General features: G+C 39.3%; 1 protein-coding gene across 4 annotated transcripts in view; it reads left to right on the forward strand.

Annotated features, from left to right (window-relative positions):
• RPAP2 (RNA polymerase II associated protein 2) overlaps positions 1-26709 on the forward strand; it is a 101489-nt gene that overhangs the window by 55421 nt on the left and 19359 nt on the right. For 2 of the 4 annotated variants that reach the window (XM_059138051.1, XM_059138050.1), the window contains exon 12: positions 24065-24216. The exons of 1 other annotated variant lie outside the window; for it this stretch is intronic. In XM_059138051.1, coding sequence (XP_058994034.1) covers positions 24065-24206 — 142 coding nt within the window. In that variant the 3' untranslated portion in view covers positions 24207-24216. Of the gene's footprint in view, positions 1-24064; positions 24217-24410; positions 24595-26709 lie in introns of all 4 variants that reach the window. One more of the 4 variants, XR_009345518.1, reaches the window with a different exon arrangement.

The following is a 26709-nucleotide window of genomic DNA, read 5'->3' on the forward strand; positions in this document are numbered from 1 at the left end:
CTTTGAAACTCTCAATAATCTGTGCTTCTTTTTTGCCATTTGATATATTTAACGTTTTACTGAGGTTACCTGTGCGCACATTCACCTCCTCCTCTCCTCAACACCCAGCAGGCTATGAAGTCTTTGAGTGCAGAGGCTTGGTTTAGTCTTTGTATCCCCCACAGTGCCTAAAATACAGCCTTACCAGTAGCAGCTACTCAATACACCTCTGTTGTCCATGCTTCAATTAAAATTTCTAAATATTTGGAACCTTTTCAATTAATGTGTAGATGCCAGCTTCCACAATGATCTATAGTTACGATGTTACAATGAAGTGTGGGTCTCTTTTCCTTTTCTGGCGTATATAGGCTCTACTTATATTGATTTTCATGGAATGAGACACAAACAAAGACTAACCCAACTCTTTAGATAGAAGAAAAATCAGGGCGCCTGGGTGGCTCAGTGGGTTAAAGCCTCTGCCTTCAGCTCAGCTCATGATCCCAGGGTCCTGGGATCAAGTCCCACATTGGGCTCTCTGCTCAGCGGGGAGCCTGCTTCCCTTCCCCTCTCTCTCTCTCTCTCTGCCTGCCTCTCTGCCTGCTTGTGATCTCTGTCTGTCAAATAAATAAAATAAAATCTTAAAAAAAAAAAAAAGAAGAAGAAGAAGAAGAAAAATCAGAGCTACAAGTCAGGTATTTATCAGTCCTTTAGCTAACAACAGGATAATACTATCTCAGAAAAGAAACTAAGGTTGCCATACCATATCTAGTTTGTTTGTTTGTCTGTCTGTCTGTCAGAGTAAGAGGGGGAGCAACAGGCAGAGGGAGAAGTGGGCTCCCTCTGAGCAAGGAGCCTGATGTGGGACTCAGTCCCAGGATGCTGGGATCATGACTTGAGCCGAAGGCAGACACTTGACTGAGCTATCCAGGTGTCCCACTGTATGTAGTTTAAAGAAGATTTATCAAGGAACACTTGAGATCTGTTCCTTAGTAAATGGAAAAAAAAAAAAAAAAAGTGGGAAGTAAAAGAGGAAAATGTTATTTGAGAACCACTTAAAAAATTTTCTTAAATGTGAACTGAATAAAGAAGCTAAAATTCACATGAGCAGCTTTCTAGACATCCCAATTCACTGACAAGACTTATTCCTAGAATAAAATGTAAAAAGTGAGGGGGAAAAGGCCCACGAATTGTAGAGGATTCTGTAAGCACAATTGTTATAAAACTTATTTTTATAGGGCACCTGGGTGGCTCAGTCAGTTAAGGGTCTGCCTTGGGCTCAGGTCATGATCCCCAGGGTTCTTGAACTGAGCCCCACATCATCAGGCTCCCTGCTCAGTGGGGAGTCTGCTTCTCCCTCTCTTTCTGTCCCTTCCCCCAACTTGAGCATGCTCTCTCGCTGCTCACTCTCTCTCAAATAAATAAAATCTTAAAAAAAAAAAAAAGATGAGGGCATTCTAGGAGGTACCTCTAACATGGACAAAAAAGCAAAAAGAAGGGATTTGGTGAAGAGAATAAAATAACTGGAAAGAATGGTTGGCAAGTTGGGTCTACCATAGAGATAGATCCTTTCATGGCAGAAAAATTTACTTCAGTGGACAGTGAAAGTCATTTAAGTTTTGAGCAGACTACTAATGTCATGAAACCTGCACTTTAGGAGATTAGTGTTGCAGAGAAGTGGAGTCACGTCTGATCCTGGCTTCTACCAGTCCTTCACCAGTCCTTCACAAGCTTCCAACTGCTCTTAAAGAAAAAACCTCTTCTTGTGGCCTACATGGCCCTGAGTAGTACAGCCCCTTCTTCTCTAGCCTCCTCTCACCCCACCCTACCGTGTTCTCTTTCCCAGAACACTGACCTCCTTTCAGCCCTTCTCATCACACCCTCACTGTAGGACACTGGTTGTTCCTTCTGTCCAGAATATTCTTCCTTCCTCTCTTCCTTTGTGAGTTCCCTGACTAGAATAGATATCTTTACAAATAGGCTTTGATAACACCGTGCACTTACCTTTCCTACACTTGTTTTCAGTTTTATACTTAATCGTATGATTACTTGATTAATATCTGCCTCCGTCATTCACTTGAAGATTTTAGGGGCTGGTTCTTTGTCTGATTTTATTCACCCTTATATACCCACTATTTAGCATTGTGCCTAATTATAGATTTATAAAAAATAGCTGACAGTGATTGAGTGAATTAATGTATGAATGAGATTAATTAGGAAACCATCCTATCTCTGTGTTGACTCCTTCCCTCCTGCCTACAACTGCTTATTTGTCTTTGAAGTTTAAAAAATAAAACAGAAAAACCTATCCTTTGTCCTTAACTTCACAGACCTCCCTTAGACAATCCATCCATTTACTTAGCAAACTTCTTAAAGAACTAGTTTGCTGTCAGTGATTCCAGTGCTTTTCAGTACTCTCTTGCATTCTTATTCTTGCCCACGTTTATGAAAATGATTTCTCAAACTCTCCAGTAGTGATAGTGTAGTTAACCAAAGAGCAATGAGGCAGTGAACTAAAATGATTACGAAGAAAATTAAATGGGAGAGAGAGATGATAAGAGACATTACAACTCCAAAATCTACAAGGTTTAGCAGTGTGTGTTGGGGGATGGGGAATAACAAATGATTTCAGAATACAGGCACACTTCATTTGATTATGCTTTACATTGTGCTTTGCGGATAATTACGTTTCTTACACATTTAAGGTTTGTGGCAACCCTACATTGAGCAAGTCTCTCAGCACTATTTTTTTTTTAAGATTTTATTTATTTATTTGACAGACAGAGATCACAAGTAAGCAGAGAGGCAGGCAGAGAGGGAGAAAGGGAAGCAAGCTCCCCGCCAAGCAGAGGATCCTGGGATCATGACCTGAGCTGAAGGCAGAGGCTTTGACCCACTGAGCCACCCAGGCACCCCTCAGCACTATTTTCAAATAACATTTGCTCACTTTGTGTCTCTCTGTCACATTTGGTAATTTTTGCAGTATTTTGAATTTTATTATTATTAATCATCATCAGTGATCACAACTCACTGAAAGCTCAGGTGATAGCATTTTTAAATTATTTCTTAATTAAGGTGGTTTAGACATAGTGCTATTGTACATAATAGACTACAGTATAGTGTAAACAAACTTTTGTGTTCATTTGACTTTATTATGGTACTCATTTTACTGCAATGGTCTGGACTAAATCCACTATATCTCTGCAGTATGCCTATATTAAGACAGATGACTGGGAAAATACTGGTGCCTTTATGGAAATGGGTAGGAGGAACTAATTTTAAGAGATGGTACATTTGGTTTAATACCTGCTCTACAAGCACCAAGGCTCTTCCTGTTCAGGAACGGGAAAGGTTCAGGCAGATTATCCACTTGGGTGGTTCCTCACTAGGTATTGAAAATGTGGAATTGGAGCTGAAGAATGGTAAGGAGTCTGCCCACATCCAGTGCCGAGTCAGACCAGCACCCCAATGTGGACCTTGAGTGCCATTGGGAAGACATTAGCCCCAGGGGCCATGATTCAGTTTGCTGGAAGGAAACTTGGGAACATCTGTAAGGAGAGGAATAGGAAGGACCTGAGGAGAAACAGTAAAGGGGGTCATTGTAGATCCTTTGGAGCCAAGAACTAGAACTGACTTGCAAGACCTCTACCAGCTAGGAGTTTCATGAAGATACTCCTTTGCCAAGATCTTGGTGAATAATCTTTCACTGTGTATTTGTGTCTTGGACATTATTTTACTTGTTACCACAATCACGCTTGGCTGGATGATTTTTGTTGAATTTGCATGTTACATCAGCACGTTTCTGGAGTTCACTCCTTCAACTCTGAAGTGGAAAGAGAAGTAACCTATTGAGGAGAGCAAGGCACAACTGAGGACCCAATCTTTGGATAAAGAACTGCAACTAAGAGAACCATGTGGAAGATATGTAGGTATCCCTGAGGAAGGACGCTGGTAGAAATAAGCAAAGATGATCCTGATAAAGTAATGTAGCTCTGAAGCGCACCTGACTAGCTCTATATTTCCTGTGGTTGCTTTTGTATAAAGTAATTACAAATTATTTTGTCACATTTTACATAAAAAGTTCATGTACTTTTAAAAAAAAAAATGATAAGGGGGACACCTGGCTGGCTCAATCAAAAGAGCACGTGACTCTTGATCTTGGGTTTGAGCCCCACATTGAGCGGGAAGATTACTAAAAAAGTAAATTTTTTTTTTTTAATGGTAAGGAAAATGAGAGACCTAGACTCGAGTGGGCACTGAAATGGTGAGATGGCAGAGATAGAGGGTATTAAATGCCAAGTCAGTATGAGATAGAACCTGTGGAATAGCTGCATCCATGCCAAGGATGCCTTAGCACTACAAGGAGAGCAGAAAGAGGGAAAGTGGACATTTTTGAACATCGACTATGTACCATCTTGCTAGATTCTTTACATGCATTATTTAATCTGATCTTCACAATATAGTAAGGTCAGTAATGGTGTCCCACTTCCCAGAGGAAGAAACAGACTTTGTCCAAGACTTTGTCCAAGATTACACCTGGGACTCAGACTATCTGACTTCAAAATATGTTCACTTTACTTGGCACAGTATACTTCAGAAAGGTATGTATCCAACCAGAATGTTGCCAAGGAATCCAAAGCAGTTATGAGGTTAAAGAAAGAATAGTAACTACCTTTCTGAGAACCCGGTATTTATCCTCTATTGAAAAAAGATGAGGTCTGAAAAAAGGCTGTGGCTTCAGCAATTAGGTGGTTGTAGGTGACCTTCAAGAAATCAGTTTTTTAGGATGATAGGCATGGAGACTAAATTGCAAGGACTATTGCAATAGACAGTTGTGAAGATACTATACATAGCATATGTTGACCACTCCATATGGTTGGCAGAGGAGGAGAGGGAAGCAATTATAACCCGATATGACATGGTAAATCTTCAGAAGACTTCTCAAGATAGTAGAGGCTTAGGCTTGTTGGTGGCAGGGAGCAAGGAAATGTTAGGTAGAGTACTTGGGAGTACTAAAAAGATACAGGGTAACTGGCAGGATAAGACCCATGAAGAAACTGGGAATGTCATCAAAGGTAAATTTGCCTATTAATTTTTCTTCTCTAACCCTTGTCACCCACCTCTCTTTCCCACTGTTTCCTCCACATGTTTCTCTCTCCTTGCCTTGAATGTATTATTTGCTAACATTTTGCCTTCTTTACTTAATTTCAAAAGTGAATGAACCAAGCCTTGTGTATTTTTCCTTCCAAAAATCCATGTTAGTATTATTGCTTTATTACTGACTCTGATTGATTCTTACCCTGCTCCACTGCAGGTCTTAAGAGAATTAAGTGTAAGACAGCATTTCTAAGTTTAACCTATATACAGCCACTATTTTTCATTCTAGTGACTAACTTTTTTTCATATTCATGATTTTTACCTTCCCTTCCTTCTCATTTTTCATGACCCACAAATCATTCCTAGGGCCATATGCATGTACTTCATACATACATACACACACACTTTTACATGAAAATAAGAGGCTACCCATTCTTCTAGAAATTGCAGTTGGACAATGCATAAACAGTACTAACCCAGGGAAGATATCTACAGTAAGTGAGGTGAATTTGAAACTATTTCCTTACCAAAACATAACCTCCTTCAGCCAAGGGTATTGTCTAGATTACTTTTGTCTCCCTAGTGCCAAACACTCAGTCTGGCACTTAATAAGTAAAATACTCAGTATTTATAGAATAAATCAGGGGCACCTGGGTGGCTTAGTTAAGCATCTACCTTCAGTTCAGGTCATGATCCCAGGGTCCTAGGACCCAGCTCCCACAGCGTGCTCCCTGCTCAGCAGGGAGCCTGCTTCTCCCTCTGCCTCTGCCCTTTACCTGCACTCTTTCTCTCTCTCTCTGTTTCAAATAAATAAATAATTTTAAAAAATCGTTTCTTATAGAATAAATCAAGTGAATGGATAGGAACAACTTGGGTCAATTATTGTTGATGTTATGGACTTAAACATAGAATTGGTAGCACAGGTAAAATTGCTTTGCAAAGGAAAAAAAATCATTGCTTACTATAATGAGTGAAAGGAAGGACAGTGACCTTGTGTCTCTGTAATGATTCATATTTTCCAGGGTGGGTATGGTCTGATAAGGGTGTGACTAGCCTAAAAAGGATCACTACTTTTAACCAAATCTGGCATTGCTTTTTTGCAAATAGATTGTTATAAAATCTTTAATAAAATTAATGAAAAACAGTTAAAGCTAGATGTAAATGTGAGATTGTTTTTTAACTCCTGTAATTATAAAATTAGTGACTATTTAAATTTTTTAAAAGTTTCTTTGATTTAAAAACTTGATTCCAAATACTGCTTTTCTCTTACCTTCCTTGGACTTAATCTTTTATCTTCTGTGGACTGATAAAATAGAAGAATTGGTTAAAGAGCAATTAATTACCGAGTGTATATGGTATTGTGCCAAATATTTTATTTATCTGGTGCATCACAGACAGTATTCTGGAGAATTCTTTAAATGTTTTACATGTTGGTATTTGTTCGTTGAATTGGAAGCATTTATCAAATATTAATGGGTCCTAATGGAAAATTTTACTCTAGAGGCAAACTCTTCCTTAACTAGTTTTATGGATGTATTTTATTAACTAGTCTTGCAAAGTTGAATAAAAGTTTTAAGAAGAAAAAATTATTCCCAGGGCGCCTGGGTGGCTCAATGGGTTAAAGCCTCTGCCTTCGGCTCAGATCATGATCCCAGGGTGCTGGGATCGAGCCCCACATCATCGGGCTCTCTGCTCAGCAGGGAGCCTGCTTCTTCCCCTCCCCTCTCTCTCTGCCTGCCTGTCTGACTACTTGTGATCTCTCTCTGTCAAATAAATAAAAATAAAAATTTTTTTTAAAAATTATTCCATGTGTATTAAGCATTTGTTAAATTCAGAATCCTAATTGCCTAGTGTGTTTTTCCTCTATTCAAACACTTCCGTTTAGATTGTTTATTATAGAGACTTAACACCTCTTCAGTATTCTTCCTGCCACTGACTTTTCTCATTCTTATGTTCTAGTTAACTGTAAAGTCACATAGTTCTTGGAGGCAAAATTCAAATGCTTCTGTTTTACTCCTTGTCTAAATATTTTTACATAGCTTTAGAGAATATTTTAGAATATAATACTGAAAATTCCAGTGGAGCAAAAGTACTTGGGAAACTACTACAAACTGCTTTGTGAACACCTGCAGTTACTGGAAATGAAATCATGTTATAATAACTGAATTACCTGTACTATTTCAGAGTTCCATTTATTTACAGAATTTTCTTTCCATTGAGTTTTTCAGCCCCCACATTATGATATTGTTTGTCATGTGGAGGTTTTTAATTCTAGTGATTGGCCAACCAGCTACAATGCAAAAATGTTTCCTAAGAATAAAATTGTTACCGGGTTATAACTAGTATTCTTACAGTTTCATTGCAGAGAAAAATGTTCATCTGAAAACTGAGATATACACACCTTTCACATGTTCCTAGTTCCCAAAACTATAAAATTAAATGCCACTAATTCTCTGCAACTAAGGTTATACATTAAGATACATGGTTATGCAGTTGACCCTTGAATATCATGGGGGCTGGGACTCTGACCTCTGACCTCCCCCCTACAGTTAAAAATCCACATGTAACTTTTGACTCTCCCTAAACTTTACTAATAGCCTGCTGTTGACTGGAAGCCTCACCAATAACATAAACAGATGATTAAACATCATTTATATGTTACATGTATATACTATATTATTAGAATAAAGTAAGTTATCAAGAAAATCATTTGGACGAAAAATATATTACTGTACTATTTTTTTTTTTAAAGTAGACCCATGTAGTTTAAACCCATGTTGTTCAGGGGTCAACTGTACATTAAAAGTAGAAGTAAAGGAATGTGTGAGTGGCTCAGTTGGTTAAGGGTCCTGGGATCAAGTCCCACGTCAGTCTCCTTATTCAGCAGGGAACCTGCTTCTCCCTCTGCCTGCTGCTGCCCCTGCTTGTGCTCTCTCACACTTGCTCTCTCTGACAAATAACTTTTCTAAATCTTTAAAAATAAATAAATAAAAGGAATTAAGATACATATTCTTTCCCCAAGGGGGGGGATGCACATTTGGAAAAAAGAAAAAGTTCTTATATAATTGGAAGGAATATATAAACTCTTATATCTGAGATTGAGATGAGGAAGTAGAGTCAGCAAATGTAGAATTCTCTGTTGATAAACTTAATCATAAGAGTAGGAAAGAGACTGAACAGTTTGTTTTGAAAAGACACTTAAGCGGGGCACCTGGGTGGCTCAGTGGGTTAAGCCGCTGCCTTCAGCTCAGGTCATGATCTCAGGGTCTTGGGGTCGAGTCCCGCATCGGGCTCTCTGCTCAGCGGGGAGCCCGCTTCCCTCTCTCTCTGCCTGCCTCTCCATCTACTTGTGATTTCTCTCTGTCAAATAAATAAATAAAATCTTTAAAAAAAAAAAAAGAAAGAAAAAAGAAAAGACACTTAAGCATGTTAAAAGGGTCTGGAGAAGGAGCAGTAAAGAAAAAATAATCTGAAATTGAGAATGAGATGGAGAGGTAGATATATACAATGGAACAGGGTCCCAGGGGAGGCACAACGAAATGGGACCATGGTCACTGTCAGATGGAGTAGCTTGAACAGGAGAGAACTATATCATCTGAGACTTAAAGAAAATAAGTGAAGAATAATGTGGCTATAAATAAATTTGTAAGTAGAAGGGAGAAGTTTTTTTTTTTATTTTATTATTTTAAAAGGTTTTATTTATTTGACAGAGCGAGAGAGCACATGCAGGGGGAGCGGTAGAGGGAGAGGGAGAAGCAGGCTCCCTGCCAGGGAGCCCAAGGTATTTATTTGACAGAGATCACAAGTAGGCAGACGGGGGGGGGGGGGGGGGGGGGGGTGGAATGGGGGGATGGGGAAGCAGGCTCCCCGCCGAGCAGAGAGCCCAAAGTGGGGCTGGATCCCAGAACCCTGAGATCATGACCTGAGCCGAAGGCAGAGGCTTTAACCCACTGAGCCACCCAGGCGCCCCAAGGGAAAGATTTTTAAATCATGCCTGACAACTTCAGTTTTCCTGAAGTAGGGTATGAGTTGTATTCTAAGAGTAAAGAGATGGTGGTTGGATAGAGAGTGAAAATATTGATAACAGAGTAGTCATTAAAAGGATCTGGACACGGGGCGCCTGGGTGGCTCAGTGGGTTAAGCTGCTGCCTTCGGCTCAGGTCATGATCCCAGGGTCCTGGGATCGAGCCCCGCATCGGGCTCTCTGCTCAGCAGGGAGCCTGCTTCCTCCTCTCTCTCTGCCTGCCTCTCTGCCTGTTTGTGATCTCTCTCTGTCAAATAAATAAATAAAATCTTAAAAAAAAAAAAAAAAAAAAAAGGATCTGGACAAGGCTTTATTCCAGGGCCAGAGAATATTGACAAGTGACCCTGGGAGCCCCAGAAGAGGCCAAAGATCATGGATTTGTAATGGTGATGATCTCCCCTCCACCCAGGGCTCTTCAGCCATCCTGCTATATCCCTATGGAGAAAGCAGGGTTGTAACATTGATCTCAGCTTGTAGTCGTCGTGAATAAGAAAGCAAAGACAAGGAAGCAAGAGATCCAGAGGAGAGCTGGTAAGAGATTAGTTCAAGAAATCAGCACAAATATAACTGGTAAAGGATCATGGAGTTATCTTAGGAAGGAAATTAGTCATCCCAATCAAACATTTCTTGTGTCTCTCTTCCCAAAGTTGTACCTTCAGCTCTGATATTTCTCTTAGGTTGCAGACAAAACTTTATTTTTTGTTGGACATCTCCATTTGGGTATTGCTCAAGCAATTCAAAGTCTCATATCTGAGGTTGAGTTCATCTTTGAAAAGTCCTCTATTTCTTTTGGTGCCATCTCCCTCTTCTAATTACCCAGAGTTTAAAGCCGACTTGTCCTTAATGCTTCTCTTGTGTTTATCCACCCTATCAAGTCAATGCTGAGTCCTGCCTTTGTAACTTCCCTTACCCAGTGGTCTGTCTCCTTTCCCAGTGCTGCTAACTTACATTAGGCTTTCAGGACTTGCCCAGACTGCTGCAGTCAGAGCCTTCCCAAACAGTTCTCCTTGCCAGGTGTCTCTTCCTTCAACTAGTCCATCCTTCTTCCAGCTTGAACAATAATCTCACTAAAGCTTAATCCTGATTAGGCCAGAAACCTCGTGATGCCCCACTTCCTACTATGTCATGTTGCTTGAAATGGAAGGCTTTCTTAAAGTGGTCCCAACCTGCATCTCCAACTTGGTCTCTTGTTTTCTTACATTGTGTCCACTGTTTACCTCTACAGACATCTTTGTTAGCACTCTGAACTGTGTTTAAAATGCCAGTTGCAGGGCACCTTGGTGGCTCAGTTGGTTAAGCAACTGCCTTTGGCTCCAGTCATGATCCTGGAGTCCCAGAATGGAGTCCCAGGACCGAGTCCCACGTCAGGCTCCCTGCTCAGCAGGGAGTCTGCTTCTCCCTCTACCCTCCCCCCTCTTGTGCTTTCTCTTGTTCTCTCTCAAATAAATAAATAACATCTTTAAAAAAATAAAATGCCAATTGCCTTTTCATATCTGTCTGTCCTAGCCTGGAGGGCCCAGTTCAAATGTCACTGCCTCCTTAGAAGTGTTCCTTAACCTCTCAGGTAGAAATAATTACTTCCTTGAATAAATTCCTATAGATGAGACTATTCTTTGAGACTCTGCTACCTTCAGTTTTCTTACTTAGCTGTTTATGCAAAGATTTCATTTCCTTTGCTATTTGGTTTCTTTGAAATGTGTAGGTAACAGGTATAACACATAATCAGAACTACTCAAATTTATTCTGTTGAGAAATTTACAGTACAACACTCATTGTACATTGGAATCACATAGGAGGTTTTTAAAAAATATCAATTCCTGACTCAGAGATTTTAATTCATTGGTCCGGTGGACATATGTAGTCTTTAAGTTCCACAAGTGATTGTAATTTGTACAGACAGAATTGAGAACCACTATCCTTAATTCCAGAGCAATTACTAGTGTACCAGAGCTATGCTAAATCAGTTGGCTTAGCTATGTCTGCTAGGATTTGCTTGTTTTAAGACAGTTCTTAGCTTTCTTCTAAAGTCTTCATTGGTTAATGGTGTTGGAAGGTACTTTTTGGCTGTCATAGAGAAAAGATTAATTATGAACAACAGACTTGTCAGTTTTCATTAGCACATTTTATTTTGCAGTCATAGATTTCAGAAATTATTTGAAGAACATATACAAGTGGGCCTTTGAAATCGTAAGGTATACTCAGTTCTCAAAATGAATCAGACATGTGAACTTGTGTGGTAAAGGTGGTTAGAAGTGTGGACTAGTGGGAGTACTTCTGGGTTATTTGCTCATCTCTTACTGTGTGACCTTAAGAAAGTCACATCAGTCACAAAGCCAAACCTTGGAGTTCACACTTACTGCAACTTCACAGAAAGGTTAAAGACCAACAAATTAGTCTCATAAAGGGAAAAAAAAAAAAAAAATCTTTTGACAAACTTGGAAATCACTGAAGCTTCATATGTTTGACTCAGTGGTTGAGATCCTGCCACAAAGGGAACAACTGGGAAAACAACTGGCATTTCTTCAAGGGAAACAAATTCATTTACTCCAATTTAGAAAGCCACCCACCGCCCCTACTAAAGTATCTGAATTCCTTGTCAGTTGTAAAACCGTGTTTACCTTCTACATAAAAACAGCATCAACAGCAGCTTATGAAAGTGCCACGAGGTAGTTACCTGTGCACATGAGCCAGTCCATGTTAATAGGTGGAAAAAGAAAAACTCTTCCTCAGAGTGGCTTTTTTGGTTCTTTCTCTGTGCTCTGGTGTATTTTGTTACTTCAGGGATGAAGCTAGGGGCCACAGATTACACAAATGTTTTTAGAGAATCACTGACAGAGTTGAATATTCTTCTTCATTCTCCCCAGTAAAAAACAGGCAAGATGGAAAAAGAGTTACGTTGAACATGAAATCCTCATTACTTACGTGCTAAGGAGCCCTGAAGTAGATAAAATTCCTTTTCAAAGTTTATAATAGAAAAATTTTTTTTAAATCAGAGATAGGCATTTTGCAAAATGTCTTGGGTTTGTGTGAACCCTCAAATTTCTGAAAATAGATGACATTTCGACCCATTGTGTTACATACTGGTCTCTTTTGTGTCAGTTTTGAGTGTGTGTATGTACAGACAGAGGTATTCTGATTGAATCCTTTATCATTTAGCATTTGTTCTTGTAGAGAAGAAGGAGAAATCCCAACTCATTTTTAGAAGATAAAATATGGGTGAAGTAACAATTGTTACTGCAGGAAGGAAGGAGTAACAAGACTTCATTGGGAAGCAAGATGCCTTTGTGATAAAGGTGTCCATTTTTAGCACTGTTCTTAGCCACTGTGACCCTGGATAAATCCCTTACCCTGTCCAAAGCCTCAGATACGTCAGCTGTCAGAAGGAAACTTGGTGGATAGATTGAGACTAAATCCCACTTAAGGAAATTAAGTAGTGGAATAGCCTTATAAAAGAAGACTATGCAGGTAAACCTCAGCTTTTAGGGTCTGCACTTAGCCAGGCCATTATTAGAAAAAATACTTCATCTGTCCTAGAAGACTTTTTTCGTTTTGTTTTCTTCGAAGCCCCCCAAGTGTCAGGTATTGTAGTATCTGTTCTGTTTTAATTGCTAAAGTGACAAGCCTAGTGCTGGTGCATGCTGCTTACCTTCTCCTTCCCAGCACTAGCTTCTGAAGGATGAGTGAGTGTTTAAGAATTTCTTTAAAGCCCAGCATTATCTTTTAGCAGCCTCTGCATGTTCATCACCTTTATGCACGGTAATCAGCAGAACAGGTTTCCCTACTGCAACAGAACTCTGTGTGAACCCAGTAATTTCTCAAATCTGATAGGTACAGAAAAGTATGTGGCTTTTCACTTCCTGTCCCTTCCTCCAACCCCAAACCAAAGAGAAGCATGCTTTCTGGTGACATTTATTCACATAGATGTTCTCACAGCTCTTTCTTCTCTTGAGGCTGTGTTGACTTTGAGAGTATCAGTCAGTGTCATTTTACAACAGCCTACCATTTTTTATTCTGTGAGTTTGGAAATCAACAATAAAGACTCAGGAAACTCTAAGAGTTGTTGCTTTTTTTCTAGTTTCGAGGGTAAAGTTGAAGGATATCTATGCTATATCGTTTCAGGCAAGTGCCTACGTGATCTTCACACATATCACCCATATTATTCAGGAAAAGGTAATTTGGACTGGACTGATTTCTGGTGTTCCAGAAGCCACAGTATGTATTCTTCAGGAGGAATGAGTGCAATGAGCAAAGCAGTAGGGACCACAATAGGGAAGGCCATATAAAAATCTGGCTTCATGACTGACTATGATCACACTGCAGGACGTGTCATCCACTTGCTCGCTACACCACGGCTCTCTTTCTATAGCTTTCACAGTTGATGGGGTACACACTGCACACACACTTACAGGTGACTCCGCAGACGTAAGTGTTTGTACAGCTCTGAAACCTTGGATATAATACGGGGGTTTTTTAACTGCCACTTTTTAATTAGAAATCTCTCCTTGTTTCAGCTGTCAAACTGTGAAAGTCCTCTCACTACTGTGCATAATTCCTGTTAACCAGATGTTTGATAGCTCAGTCATAACAAATGGAAGGTACTTGTCCTAACCTGACTGGCATTCTCTCCTTCTGAGGTGAAGCATGTGTGGAGCAGTCTGCTAAATAATAGTCTTATCAATAAGATGCACTTGGCTTTTTGCTTTTGTTGTCATACCATTTACCATATGGTAAAGAACCAGTTATATAAGGCTCCTTGCCTTTTCAGAGTAGAGATTTGACTCCGCGGAGTTTTAATGAGAAGTTTCCTTTCTTATGTGTGATTTCTACATTGCAAGGAATTGGGTCGTTTTTTTTTCTAATTATAATCTCCAGCATACAGGTTGTGGGAAGCCATATTTGTAGTGTCACCTCCAGAGGTTTTTATTCTTATTTAAAAGCACTTGAAAGAAATAATTGAAACATAAAAGTCTTTTGTTTTTACTCATGCCCAATCACATTTTCTGTTAATTATTTTAAAGGTATTTCCTACATAAAGCACATAAATACCAACTGGAGTGTATTACTGTTTATTCAAGTAGAAGTAGTTTTCGGAGCTTTATTTTTTGTTTATTGTGGCTTTCTTTAGTATTCAGAATTAACAAGTTTCAGGACTAAAATAGAGGCTTGAGTCCCTTTCAGTATGTAATAGCATGGGAGTTCCTTAATGAAAAAGTTAAAGTGTACAGATAAGGAGTTAAGAAGAAAAGGAGGAGTCTCGGAGTCAGTTAAACAAAAAAAGGGGGGAGGAGGGTGTTTGAGAAGATCCTGAGATAGTACATCAGAGATAGCACAGACTTGAAAGATTTTATTTTGTGGTATCTTTCTGTGAGGTGGGAAGTATGTTATTGTTTTGAAGTAATTAATTAGAACAATATATGTATTCGGGGGGGGCAGTACATTTTAGGAAAAGGAGAACCTTGAAGGGGGTTTAGGAAAGAATACCAATCTGAATAAGGAGCAGTCAGATGGCATTTATGAGGAAAGATTAAAGGACTTGAAATTAACTGAGAACTGTTTTCAAGAATATGAAGGAAAAATTTTAAAAGCCTGCCCCACAAAAAGTTCCATGACGGAGAAAATAAAACTCTGAAAGAGACGTTTAGTTTATATAGAAGGAACAATGGCTAGAATTTCAAGTTTGTTATTCATTGCAACATGCTATACACAGAAGTGTAGAATCTCCCTCCTTCAAGATCATTGAGGTAGTTATTTGCAATCTTGTGTAAAGGGACCAAATCACTACACTAAGGATCGAGTCTGTTTTCTTAGATCATATAAATCTTTTCTTTGTATTTATGTTTTTATTGAAGTTTAGTTGACATACAATGTTAAGTTAGTTTCAATTGTACAACATAGTGATTCAGCAGCTCTATACATTGCTATCCTCACCACAATTGTAGCTCCCATCTGTTAACCACACTACGCCTATTACAACACCGGGAACTATATTCCCTGTGTTGTACTTTTTATCCCTATGGCTGACCTATTGTATCCCACTTGCCCTCACCCCTCCCCTCTGGCAACCGTCAGTTTGTTCTCTGTCTTTATGGCTCTGTTTCTGCTTTTTTGAGTCTTTGGGTTTTGTTTTGTTTTTTTAAAGATTTATTTATTTATTTGATGCAGAGAGAGCAAGCAAGCACAAACAGGGGGAGTGGCAGACAGAGGGACTGGGAGAAGCAGGCTCCGTACAGAGCAGGGAGCCAGACACAGGGCTCTATCTCAGGACCCTGGGATCATGACCTAAGTTGAAGGCAGATGTTTAACCAGCTCAGCCACCCAGGCACTCCTGTTTTGTGTTTTTGATTCCCAAATATAAGTGAAATCACACAGTACTTATTTTTCTCTTTTTCTTCTTAGCTCAAGGTCTTCTAGATCCATCCATGTTGTTGCAGATGTCAAGCTCTCATTTTTTTATGGCCAAGGAATAATCCATTGTGCATGTGTGTATACAAATACATACCCAATTTTATTATCTGTTAGTGGACCCTTGGGTTGCTTCCCTATCTTACCTTAGCTATTATAAATAATGGTGTGGTAAACCTACAAGAACATATCTCTTTTTGAAATAGTGTTTTTTTTTTTTTCCTTTGGGTAAATACCCAGTAGTGGAATTACTGGATTATATGAAATTTCTATTTTTTGTTTTTTAAGAACCTCCATACTGTTTTCCCCAGTGGCTGTAACCAATTTACATTCCACCAAACAGTTCGTGAGGGTTCCTTTTTCTCCACATCCTCACCAGTGCTTGTCATTTTTGTCTTTTTGATTCTAGCTAATCTGGCAGGTGTAAGGTAGTATCTTTTTGTAGTTTAGATTCGTATTTCCTTGATGATTTTGATGTTGAGCATCTTTTCATCTGCCTGTTGGCCATCTGTAGTTCTTCTTCATAAGGATTTGTCTTTAGGTCCTCTGCCCATATGTAAACCAGATTGTCTGTTTTGTTTTTGGTGTTGAGTTGTATAAGTTCTTCATATGTTTTGAATATTAACCTTTTATCAGTATAACATAATAATATAACCTTTGCATAACATAATATAATATAACCTTTGCAAATATCTTCTCCTATTCAGTAGATTGCCTTTTAGATTTTTGCATCCATGTTCATCAGACATACTGGCCTGTACATTTCTTTTTATTTAGTGTCTTTGTCTAGTTTTGGTAGTGGGGTAAAGCTGGCTTCATAGAATGAATTTGGAAGTTTTCTTTCTTCCTGTTTTTTGGAATCATTTGAAATGAGTACTTGGGGCGCCTGGGTGGTTCAGTGGGTTGGGCTGCTGCCTTCAGCTCGGGTCATGATCTCAGGGTCCTGGGATCGAGCCCCCATCGGGCTCTCTGCTCCACAAGGAGCCTGCTTCCCTCCCTCTCTCTCTCTCTCTCTCTGCCTGCCTCTCTGCCCACTTGTGATCTCTGTCTGTCAAATAAATAAATAAAATCTTAAAAAAAAAAAAAAAAGAAAAAAATGAAATGAGTACTTACTAACTCTTATTTAAATGTTTGTAGAATTCACCTGTAAAGCTACCTAGTCCTGGACTTTTGTTACTGGGAGATTTCTGATTACTCCATTTAGTTTTGTTACTAGTAATTAGTGTGTTCACATTTCGAATTTCTTCCACTTTTTTGGAAGATTGTATATTTCTAGAAAATTATCCATTTCTTCAAGGTTGTCTCATTTATTGGCATATAATTTTTCATACCAGCTTCTTAAAATCCTTTGTATTTCCATGTTGTCCATTTTTCTCATTCATTCCTGATTTTACTTATTTGAGTCTTTTTTCTTTTGATGAATCTGGCTGGAGGATTATCAATTTTATTTATTTTTTCATAGATGCATGTCTTAGTTTCCATTGATTATTTTTTCTTTCTTTTTTTTTTTTTTTAAGTCTCAATTTCATTTAATCCTGCTCTGGTCTTTATTTATTGTCTCCTTCCTTCTACTAATTCTGGGCTTCATTTAGTTTTCTTTTCCTAATTCTTTTAGGGCTAAGGTTTGATTGTTTGAGATTTTTCTTGTGTCTTGGTAGCCCTGTATCACTGTAAACTTCCCTCTTAGAACTGCTTTTGTTGCATTCCAAAGACTTTGGACCATTGTGTTTTCATTTCCATTCATCTCCCTGTATTTTTTAATTTCCTCTTTGATTTCTTGGTTGACCTGTTTGTTGTTTAGGAGCCTGTTGTTTATCCTCCCCTATGTTTGTGGTCTTTCCAGACTTTTTTTTTCTGGTATTTGAGTCCTGGTTTCATAGGATTGTGGTTGGAAAAGATGCTTGATATAACTGAAATCTTTAATTAACTTATTGAGATTCACTTTATGGCTTAACATGTGATCTGTTCTGGAGAGTGTTCTGTGTGCACTTGGAAAGAATGTATATTCAGCTGCTTTGGAATGAAATATTCTAGGTATATCTCTTAAGTCCATCTGGTCTAATATATCATTCCAAGCCACTGTTTCCTTATTGATTTTCTGTCTGGATGATTTACCCATTGCTGTAAGTGTAATTTTAAAGTCCTCCGCTGTTACTGTATTACTGTTATTTTCTCCCTTTATGTCTGTTAATATTTGCTTTATTTAGGTGTTCCTGTGTTGGGTGCATAGACATCTACCATTGTTATATCCTTTAGTTGGATTGATCCCTTTATCACCATGTCTCTTTATCCCCTTTATCCCCTTTGTCTCTTACTACAGTAAGAGACTTTGTCTTAAAGTCTCTTTTGTATAGGTATTCCTTTCTTGGCTTTTTTTCTTTTTTGCACTTTCATTTGCATTTTTCCATCCCTTTCAATCTGTTTGTGTCTTTTGATCAGAGAGAGGTGTCTCCTGTAGGCAGCATAATAGATGGGGTTTTTTAATCCAATCAGTCACCCTGTGTCTTTTGATTGGAGCATTAGAACATATACATTTAAAGTTGATAGGTATGGACTTACTGCCATTTTGTTAATTGTTTTCTGGTGGTTTTTATAGTTCTTCTCTGTCCATTCTTTTAAATCTCTTCCCTTGTAATTGATGGCTTTCTTTAGTTTCAGGCTTGGATTCCTTTAAATTTCTGTGAATCTTTTAAAGGATTTAGGTTTGTGGTTACCGTGAGGTTCATATATAACATCCTAATTATATAGTGATTTGTATTAACCTGATGGTTGCTTAAGTTCAAACTCACTCTGAAAGCACTGCATTTTTCCTGTTCATGTTTTATGTATATGTCATATTTTACATCTTTTTTACTTTCTGAGTCCCTTAATTTAAATATAATTGATTTTACGTTTTTAAAAAAATTGTAATTCCAGTATAGTTAATATGCATTGTTTTATCAGTTTCAGGTATATAATAATAGCAATTCAGCAATTCCATACATTACTCAATGCTCATCACAGTAAATGTACTCTTAATCTCCCTCATCTATTTTACCCACGTCCCCTCTGGTAACCTTTGTTCTTTGTTCTTAACAGTTAAGATTCTATTTTGGAGGGCTGTCTCTTTTTTCCTCCCCTTTGTTCATTTGTTTTCTTTATTAAATACTATGTATGAGTGAAATCATATGGTAGTTGTCTTTCTCTGACTGGCTTATTTTGCTTGGCACTAAACTCTAGATCCATCCATGTTGATGTAAATGGCAGGATTTCATTTTTACAGGTGAGTAATATTCTACTGTGTGTGTGTACCACATTTTCTTTATCCATTCATCTATAGATGGACACTTGGGATGCTCCCATATCTTGGTTATTGTAAATAATGCTGCAGTAAACATAAGGGTGTATGTATCCCTTCAAATTAGTGTTTTCATAATCTTTGGGTAAGTACTAGTAGTGCAATTACTGGATCATAGGGTAGTTCTATTTTTAAGTTTTTGAGGAACCTCCATACTGTTTTCCACAGTGGCTACACCAGTTTGCATTCCCACTAAGAGCACACAAGGGATCCTTTTTCTTCACATCTTCATCAGAACTTTTTTGAGTTTTTTATTTTAGCCATCTGCCAAGTGTGAGATGATATCTCATTGTGGTTATTTGCATTTCCCTGATGAGTGATGTTGAGCATCTTTTCATAGGTCTGTTGGTCATCTAAATGTCTTTTTTAGAGAAATGGCTGCTGATTTTATTACTTTTGTCTTCTAATATTCATACTAGCTTCTTCAGTGATTGACCTATTAACTTTATGTTTACTTATGAGGTTTTTTCTTTTCATAATTTCCTAATTAGGACTTATCTTTTTTTGCTTAGAGAAGTCTTTTTAACATTACTTGTAACGCTGGTTTAGTGGTGGTAAACTCTTTAACTTTTGTCTGGGAGACTCTATAATTCTGAATACCCTTGCTAGTTGGAATATTATTGGTTATAGGTTTTTCCTTTCAGCCCTTTGACTATATCCTACCACTTCCTTCTGGCTTGCAAAAATTCTACTGAAAAATCAGCTCATAGCTTCATGGGGTTTTCCTTACACGTAACCAGATGCTTTTCTGTTGCTACTTTTAAGATACTTTATCTTTACTCTGACATTTTAGTTATCAAGTGGCTCGGTGTAGATATCCTTGGGTTCATCTTGTTGGGGCCTCTCTGTGCCTCCTGGACCTAGATGTCTGTCTCTTTCCCCAAGTTAGGGAAATTTTTAGCTATTATTTCTTCAAATTTTCTGCCCTCTTCCTTTTTCTGGGACCTCTTTCAAGTGACTGTTAATACACTCAATGTTGTCCTAAGGATCTCTTAACCTATGCTTATTTTTAAAAATCCTTTCAGGATTTTGCTCTTCAGCTTAGACCCTTTTCATCACCCTGTTTTCTACATTGCTGATCCTTTCTTCTGTATCTTCTCATCTACTGTTGATTCCCTGTAGTATATTTTTCATTTCAGTTACTTTATTCTTCAACTGGTTGGTTCTTTATACTTTTTTATCTTTGTTGAAGTTCTGAGTTTATCCACTCAAGTCCAGTAAGCATATTTATTACTATTACTTTGAGTTCTTTATCATGTAGATTACTAGGCTCTCTTTTTCTGAAATTTTGCTTTCTTCTTTTGAAGCCTATTCCTCTATCTCATTTTGTTTAATTTTCTGTGTTTATGTAAATTACACAGAACAGCTATTTCTCTTAGACTTGAGGTAATGACCATGTGTAGGAATATGTACAATGTAGACTGTTCCTGTGACTTTAGCTGAATCCGTAACAGGTGTAGGCTGGGAATCCTGGTGTGTCCTAGCCATGAAGCATCCTGGTGGGATGGCTGGAGCCAAAGTGGGCAGCAGGCAGTGGAAGTGGGGCATCCTGGCAAGGTGGAAGGAGCTGAAGCATAACCAGGTGGTCCTTGGATACTGCATGCAGGGGGCACTATGCCAGAACAGCTGGAACCAAAGTGGCATTGGGCTAGGAGTTACAGGGTGCTCTGTGTAGAGTGCACCTTGATGGGACAGCAGGAGCTGAAGTAGGTTGGGCCCGGGGATCCCAAGGCACTCCATGCAGGGAGTACCCTGACAGGATGGCTGGAGCTAAGACAGATGCCATCCAGGAGGGCTCAGGGCTCTCCGCACTTCGGGCACCCTGGCAGGTCAGTTGCTGCTGAAGCAGGTTTGGGTTGGGAGGCCCTGGGCCACTCGGTACAGTTGGTGAACTGGTGAGTCATCTAGAGCTGAAGTGAAACAGGTACGGGCCTAGGATGCCACATGATGATTAGGCCTGTGTTACTTGGCAAGACAGGTGGAGCTAGGGGCGCCTGGGTGGCTCAGTGGATTAAGCCGCTGCCTTCAGCTCAGGTCATGATCTCAGTGTCCTGGGATCGAGCCCCGCATCGGGCTCTTTGCTCAGCGGGAGCCTGCTTCTCTCTCTCTCTCTCTGCCTGACTCTCCGCCGACTTGTGATCTGTCAAATAAATAAATAAAATCTTTAAAAAAAAAAAAGACAGGTGGAGCTATAGTGGGTGCTGTCTAGGGGTGGTTCATTGTGTACTGCACTGGGGCTACCTTGGGAAGACCGCTTGAGCTCTAGCAGGTATGGATTGGAGGGCCACCTGTAGGGGCAGCTGGTTTTGGTGGAGTAGGGGGCTTGGCTTACCAGGGAGGTGGCTAGGATACCCAGACCCTGCTTTTATCTTCTATGAAGGGGAGGAGGGGAACCATGGCCCTCACCAGCATCTTAGATACTAGTGTGTGCAAGCAGCCCCCTGGCCTTTTGGAAGATACCCTAGGGCTCATTCCATTATCTCCAGTTGTTCTTTTAATCTACAGCCTTTTTTCCTGTGCAGCAAGGCAGCTGGGGCTAGTGTGGTCTAAGGCACTGAGGCTCACTGAAGCAGCAGCCAGCTTGGATTCCTGTACCCTGCTCCTGTCTGTTGTCAGGGTAGACAGAAAATAAAAACAGTGATGCTGGCCAGTACCTGGGACCCAGGGAGAGTGTTTGAGCAGCTCCCTGCCATTTTTCAGATGCCCTGTAGCTGGTTCCTTTATATTTTAGGTGCCCTTTAAAGTGCATCTTTTTCTTCTGTGCCACAAGGGCTGAGCTGTACTTCTGGTCCCTTGGTACTTATTATCTTCCCCACTGCACTTGGCAAGATTGGGGGGGGGGTGGATTCCTGTTAACTATGTCTCCATCTCTCCAACCTTTCTCTGCATGGTCCCTTGATTCCTGTTCAGTCAGTCCTCAGTTCTACAGGGGGAATTGCTCAACATGTAGGTGTAGATTCACTGTGTTGTGGAGGAGGTGAGCTGAGGGTCTTTCTAAGTCAATGTGTTGCCTCCTTCTTCTTTATAAACGAAACTTTAGGTGTCTATGAACACATAATGAAGCTATAATAGAAAAATTTTAACCTTATAAGTTTGCTAGAGAAGTATCACTGTTCTTAAAATACTTTATAACCCTGGCACTTGATAGAATGATTCTTAAAAGCTGTTTCTTAATCCTCTCATTTTCTATTCTCATATGGGCACATAGGTTGAGAAATCTAGTTATAACTATTTACTTATAATTTGAGGGTTAAATTTTTTTTTTTTAAGATTTTATTTATTTCTTTGGCAGAGACAGATCACAAGTAGGCAGAGAGAGAGGAGGAAGCAGGCTCCCTGCTGAGCAGAGAGCCCGATACGGGGCTCGATCTCAAGACCCTGAGATCATGACCTGAGCCGAAGGCAGAGGCTTTAACCCACTGAGCCACCCAGGCACCCCTTGAGGGTTAAATTTTAAAACCTACTAATGGCACTTTGAGAGGTAACTGAGACTTTGTTTTCATAAAAGAACCAAATACTAGTCTCTTTGAAAGTCAGCGGGCGCCTGTGTGGCTCAGTGGGTTAAAGCCTCTGCCTTCAGCTCGAGTCATGGTCCCGAGGTCCTGGGATCGAGCCCCAGGTTGGGCTCTCTGCTCAGCGGGGAGCCTGCTTCCCTCTCTCTCTGCTTGCCCCTCTGCCTACTTGTGATTTCTGTCAAGTAAATAAATAAAATCTAAAAAAAAAAAAAAAGTCAGAAATTGTTTTGGATGTGCCACTGATTTCTTGGTTTTATTTTAGCTTTAGTTATCCAGTCCTCAGTAACTTTGGTCTTATTGCGGGGAAAGAGCAACTATATTTGTGTGAGAAATGCCAGAGTTGACTTCTGGGTTCCACCTTCACTATAGGAAGATGCCTCAGGAAAAGCTGGCCACAAATGCCTAAGTTTGCCCAAGTGCCCAGATTGGGCTTGGCATTGGAAAGCTTGTGTTATCCTGTTGCCTAATGACCTTTGGAGAATACCTGCAGATAAAGCCCATTAAAATGTCAAAACCTGGTATTGCATTCTCCAACTGTAAAGAAATACAAGAGAGGTGGTGAAGCAATACACTACAGTGGATTTCCCATGTAGAACTCTGGATTTCACTGGGCTGTTGGAGTCACCTAGTCTCCAGTTCTTGCTAAGATACCTTGAGGGATAGAGAACTTACCACCTCCTCCAAGTCCCAGCTATCTTTAGATAATGTGACAAATATTTCCTTTTACTTCTGCTTTCTATATAAGATGGCTCAGCAAGAAAGCAATTTCTGAAAAAGTAACGTCTCCTCTTCCACACTTACTACCGTGGAGTTGCTCTACTCTGATTCCTTGAGTCAGAGGTTTATTTTATTTATATTTGATGTGCCTGGTGGCAGTGACCAGTGTTAAGAAAGTGCCTGGAGGACCTTCGTGGTAAGTATTATTTGAGGACAAAAGAATTTTCTCCCCAAAAGCTTTCCAGAAATATAACCTGCAAAGGCTCTGTGAAGCATGCTCTCTGGAGATTATATATAACCTATACTACTTATTATATGTAGTTATATATATCCATATACAGTCTATGGAAAGTAATGGTCTTAATCTTTGATTAGTAAGCATGACTTTTAAAAAGTGAATAATGTCATTTCATTGAAAATTACTTTTGAGAATATTATATGCAATCAATTGTGAGGGTATTTACTGGAAGTGACTTGGGAAAGAAGCTGAGTGTTCTTTAAAAGATTGTATTAAGTGCCTTATAAGATGTAATTCATCTATTTAGTGTTTTAGAAATAAAAATGTTAAACAGGATTACCTTTTAGATGAAACCTTATCATGTATTTCTTTTAATTCAGGTGATATAAACATTCTCTCTGGTTTTAAAGTAGTTCTCACCGCTAAGCTTCTTTCCACAGCTTCTTTTTCCGAAGTAGAAAGACTTCATTTTCATTTCTGAGAACTTGGTAGCTTTTCCTGACATAATGAAGAACATGTTATAGATTCGGGCTTTTAGGTTCCTTTCCAACTTAAGAATATGTTTGATCTTTCATTCTTTTCCTGAGATTTCTCCTCTGCCTTTATTACTGAACCCTTCTGTCTCTGGGAATTTTGCTAAATCAGAAGGACTTCATCTCTCTGCTGTGACAAAAAATCCCCTCTGCTGTGTAAAACACAGGAGCCTCTTAGTCCTCCTTATTTCATGGATATGCATTTAATATTTTTGGTCTTTTCAGACTGACCCCAATTCTTGGCATTCAGAAGCATTCTCAGGAGAATGTCGTGTTTACACAGTTTATAGAGACTTTGCTTGAAGAATTACATTTAAAGAATGAAGACCTTGAAAACTTAACCAACATATTTAAAACCAGCTGTTAACCACGGAGTGGTGAGTTGGATTGTGTTTTGTTTTTTCATTTGTTGCCTGTTTGGAATCTTTTTTCAGATTCAGAATTTTTAAAACCAAGTATAGATCTCAAGATGTCCTCAGTTTGCTAAAGAAGAACTTACTATCCCTTAGTCCTCAGTTGCCCTATCACTGTGTGTCCTCTCTTGGTACTCTCTGCCCCTCTCTTCTGCCAGCTTCACACTCGAACCTAGACCATGCTTCATGTGCCGTCTTACTGGTTGAAGTAAATTGCTCTTTCCAGGGAAGAAACCTCACTACTGCAGCCATCCACTGAGAACGTCCTCACCCAATTCCCTCTTTGAGGAAACGATCCCCAACCCATTCACTACTTCAGTCATCTCCTGAGTAGATAACTAGGTGAATGTCTAATTCCCACTGTTGAATCCTAACGCTGTTCCCCGGCACACAGCCCTCCCCTCATCTCCCAGCTTCTTGCCTCTTCCACAACTACCAGAGTGTCCCCTTCCTCAGGCTGCCTTCGGCATACCTCTCTCTCCCTTTCCTCCACTTACTTCTCCCTTTGCGCTCTCAGGTGCTCAGATAGTTACTGATTTAATGTTAGGATTGAAGACATTCAGCTGAAACTACAAGTGAAACCCTCCCAGGAACATTTTCTTTTTTTAAACTTTCAATTTCAAGTTATACAAACTTATTATAAAAATTGAACAATACAGAAGTGCATAGGTAATTTAGAAAAGGAGAACCCACCTCTTACTCTGCCTCCAATCCTGTCTACTTTACAGAAACACATTTGATATATATCATTTCATGTTTTGTAAAAACAGAACCAAAACACTCTTCAAGCACATTTTTAAATATATGAGAAGGATTTTTCACGGAAGAATCTAGGTAGGGAAAAAAGAATAGCATCCCTTTATTGAACATGCTCAAAAATTGAATGTTAGGAGTCAGCACTGTCCTTGCCTCTCTATTTGTACTCACTGACTTTTTCATATGACCCTGTTCGCCCAAGAACCTTGTAAAACAAAAGCTTTTGCTTAGGGAATGGGCTTAGACTGGCCTGTGTAGCCATCAATTTAGAGGTCCTTCTAAGAATATAGTGGAGTTGGAGTTTGTTTTATTGAGCTTCAGATACAGAAAATTGATCTTAAAAAAAAAAAAAAAAAAAAAAAAAAAGCCTTAACCAGAGGTCCTTCCAGATCTGCTTTAATAGTACCAAGTAAGAATCATTTTAATTAACATATTTAAAAACTTGTATGTAAACTGATGTTGAAAGTCCTCAAAAGTACTTTCACACCAGTAGATGTTTTAAGTGGACTTAACATTTCCTCTGTGATCACTTTTTACTTACCACAAATAAACAATGTAAATCATCAAAGGTAAGCCTTTGCTAAACCTTCGTCAATATTATAAGGGATTCTTAATAATTGAGCCCTCGTACATAATTAATTTTCCCTATGAGAAAAAGAGATAGCTGAGAGTAGGTAGATCAGTTTTTTTTCTCTTTACATGATTTTTATAAATCATAAGTCCACTTGTATATAAAGACTAATGTCTAAAATACTTGCTACTAGTAATTTAATACTGAAAAGTTTGTTAACATTTTTAGTTGCAAATTTTAAAAATCCAGCTTTTCTTATGATTGAATGATAGTCATCTTTTGCTGCTTAACAGTTTACTCCAAAGACTTTTTTTTTAAAAATCTCACATTTTCTAGGAGTCAGGACGCAGTTTAGCTCTGGGCTTCGGGCTCACAGTCTCATGAGTCTGCAGTGAAGCTATCTGATAAGGCTACAATGTCGTCTGAAGGCCCAACTAGAGGAAGATCCCCTTCTAAGGTCACTCTTTTCATTGTTGGCAGGACTTACCTGCTCACAGGCTGGTGCCCTCAGGGCCTCAGTGTCTCACTGGCTGTCATCCAGGGACCTCTACATAGTGTACCCCATACTTGTCATGTGCCTTACCCTCATAGTGAGCAAGATGGAAGCCACACCTTTTTGTAACCAATCTCAGAAGTGACATCCCATCACTTTTTTCATGACAAGTTAGAAATTAATCACTAGGTCCATCCCACATTCAGGGTGAAAGGATTGCATAATGGCATGAATACTAGAGATAATCATTGGTGGCCAAGTGACAAAATTGTTCAGGAGTTCCCAGCTTCATATGTTGTATATTCCAGTGTCTTGGTAAGAGTCTTGAACTTCACATTAATTGAGGGCACCCCTGAACCAGTGCATGTGCCCATGGGATTGCTATAAACTAACCCAATCATTCTGACTAGGGATGGGGGAGAGAGGAGGATTTTCTTTCTTTTTTTTTTTTTTTAAGATTTTATTTATTTATTTGACAGAGAGAGATCACAAGCAGGCAGAGAGGCAGGCAGAGAGAGAGAGAGGAGGAAGCAGGCTCCCTGCTGAGCAGAGAGCCTGATGCGGGGCTCGATCCCAGGACCCTGGGATCATGACCTGAGCCGAAGGCAGCGGCTTAACCACTGAGCCACCCAGGCGC

The sequence above is a fragment of the Mustela lutreola genome, chromosome 10, assembly GCF_030435805.1.
Source record: "Mustela lutreola isolate mMusLut2 chromosome 10, mMusLut2.pri, whole genome shotgun sequence".
NCBI lineage: Eukaryota > Metazoa > Chordata > Mammalia > Carnivora > Mustelidae > Mustela > Mustela lutreola.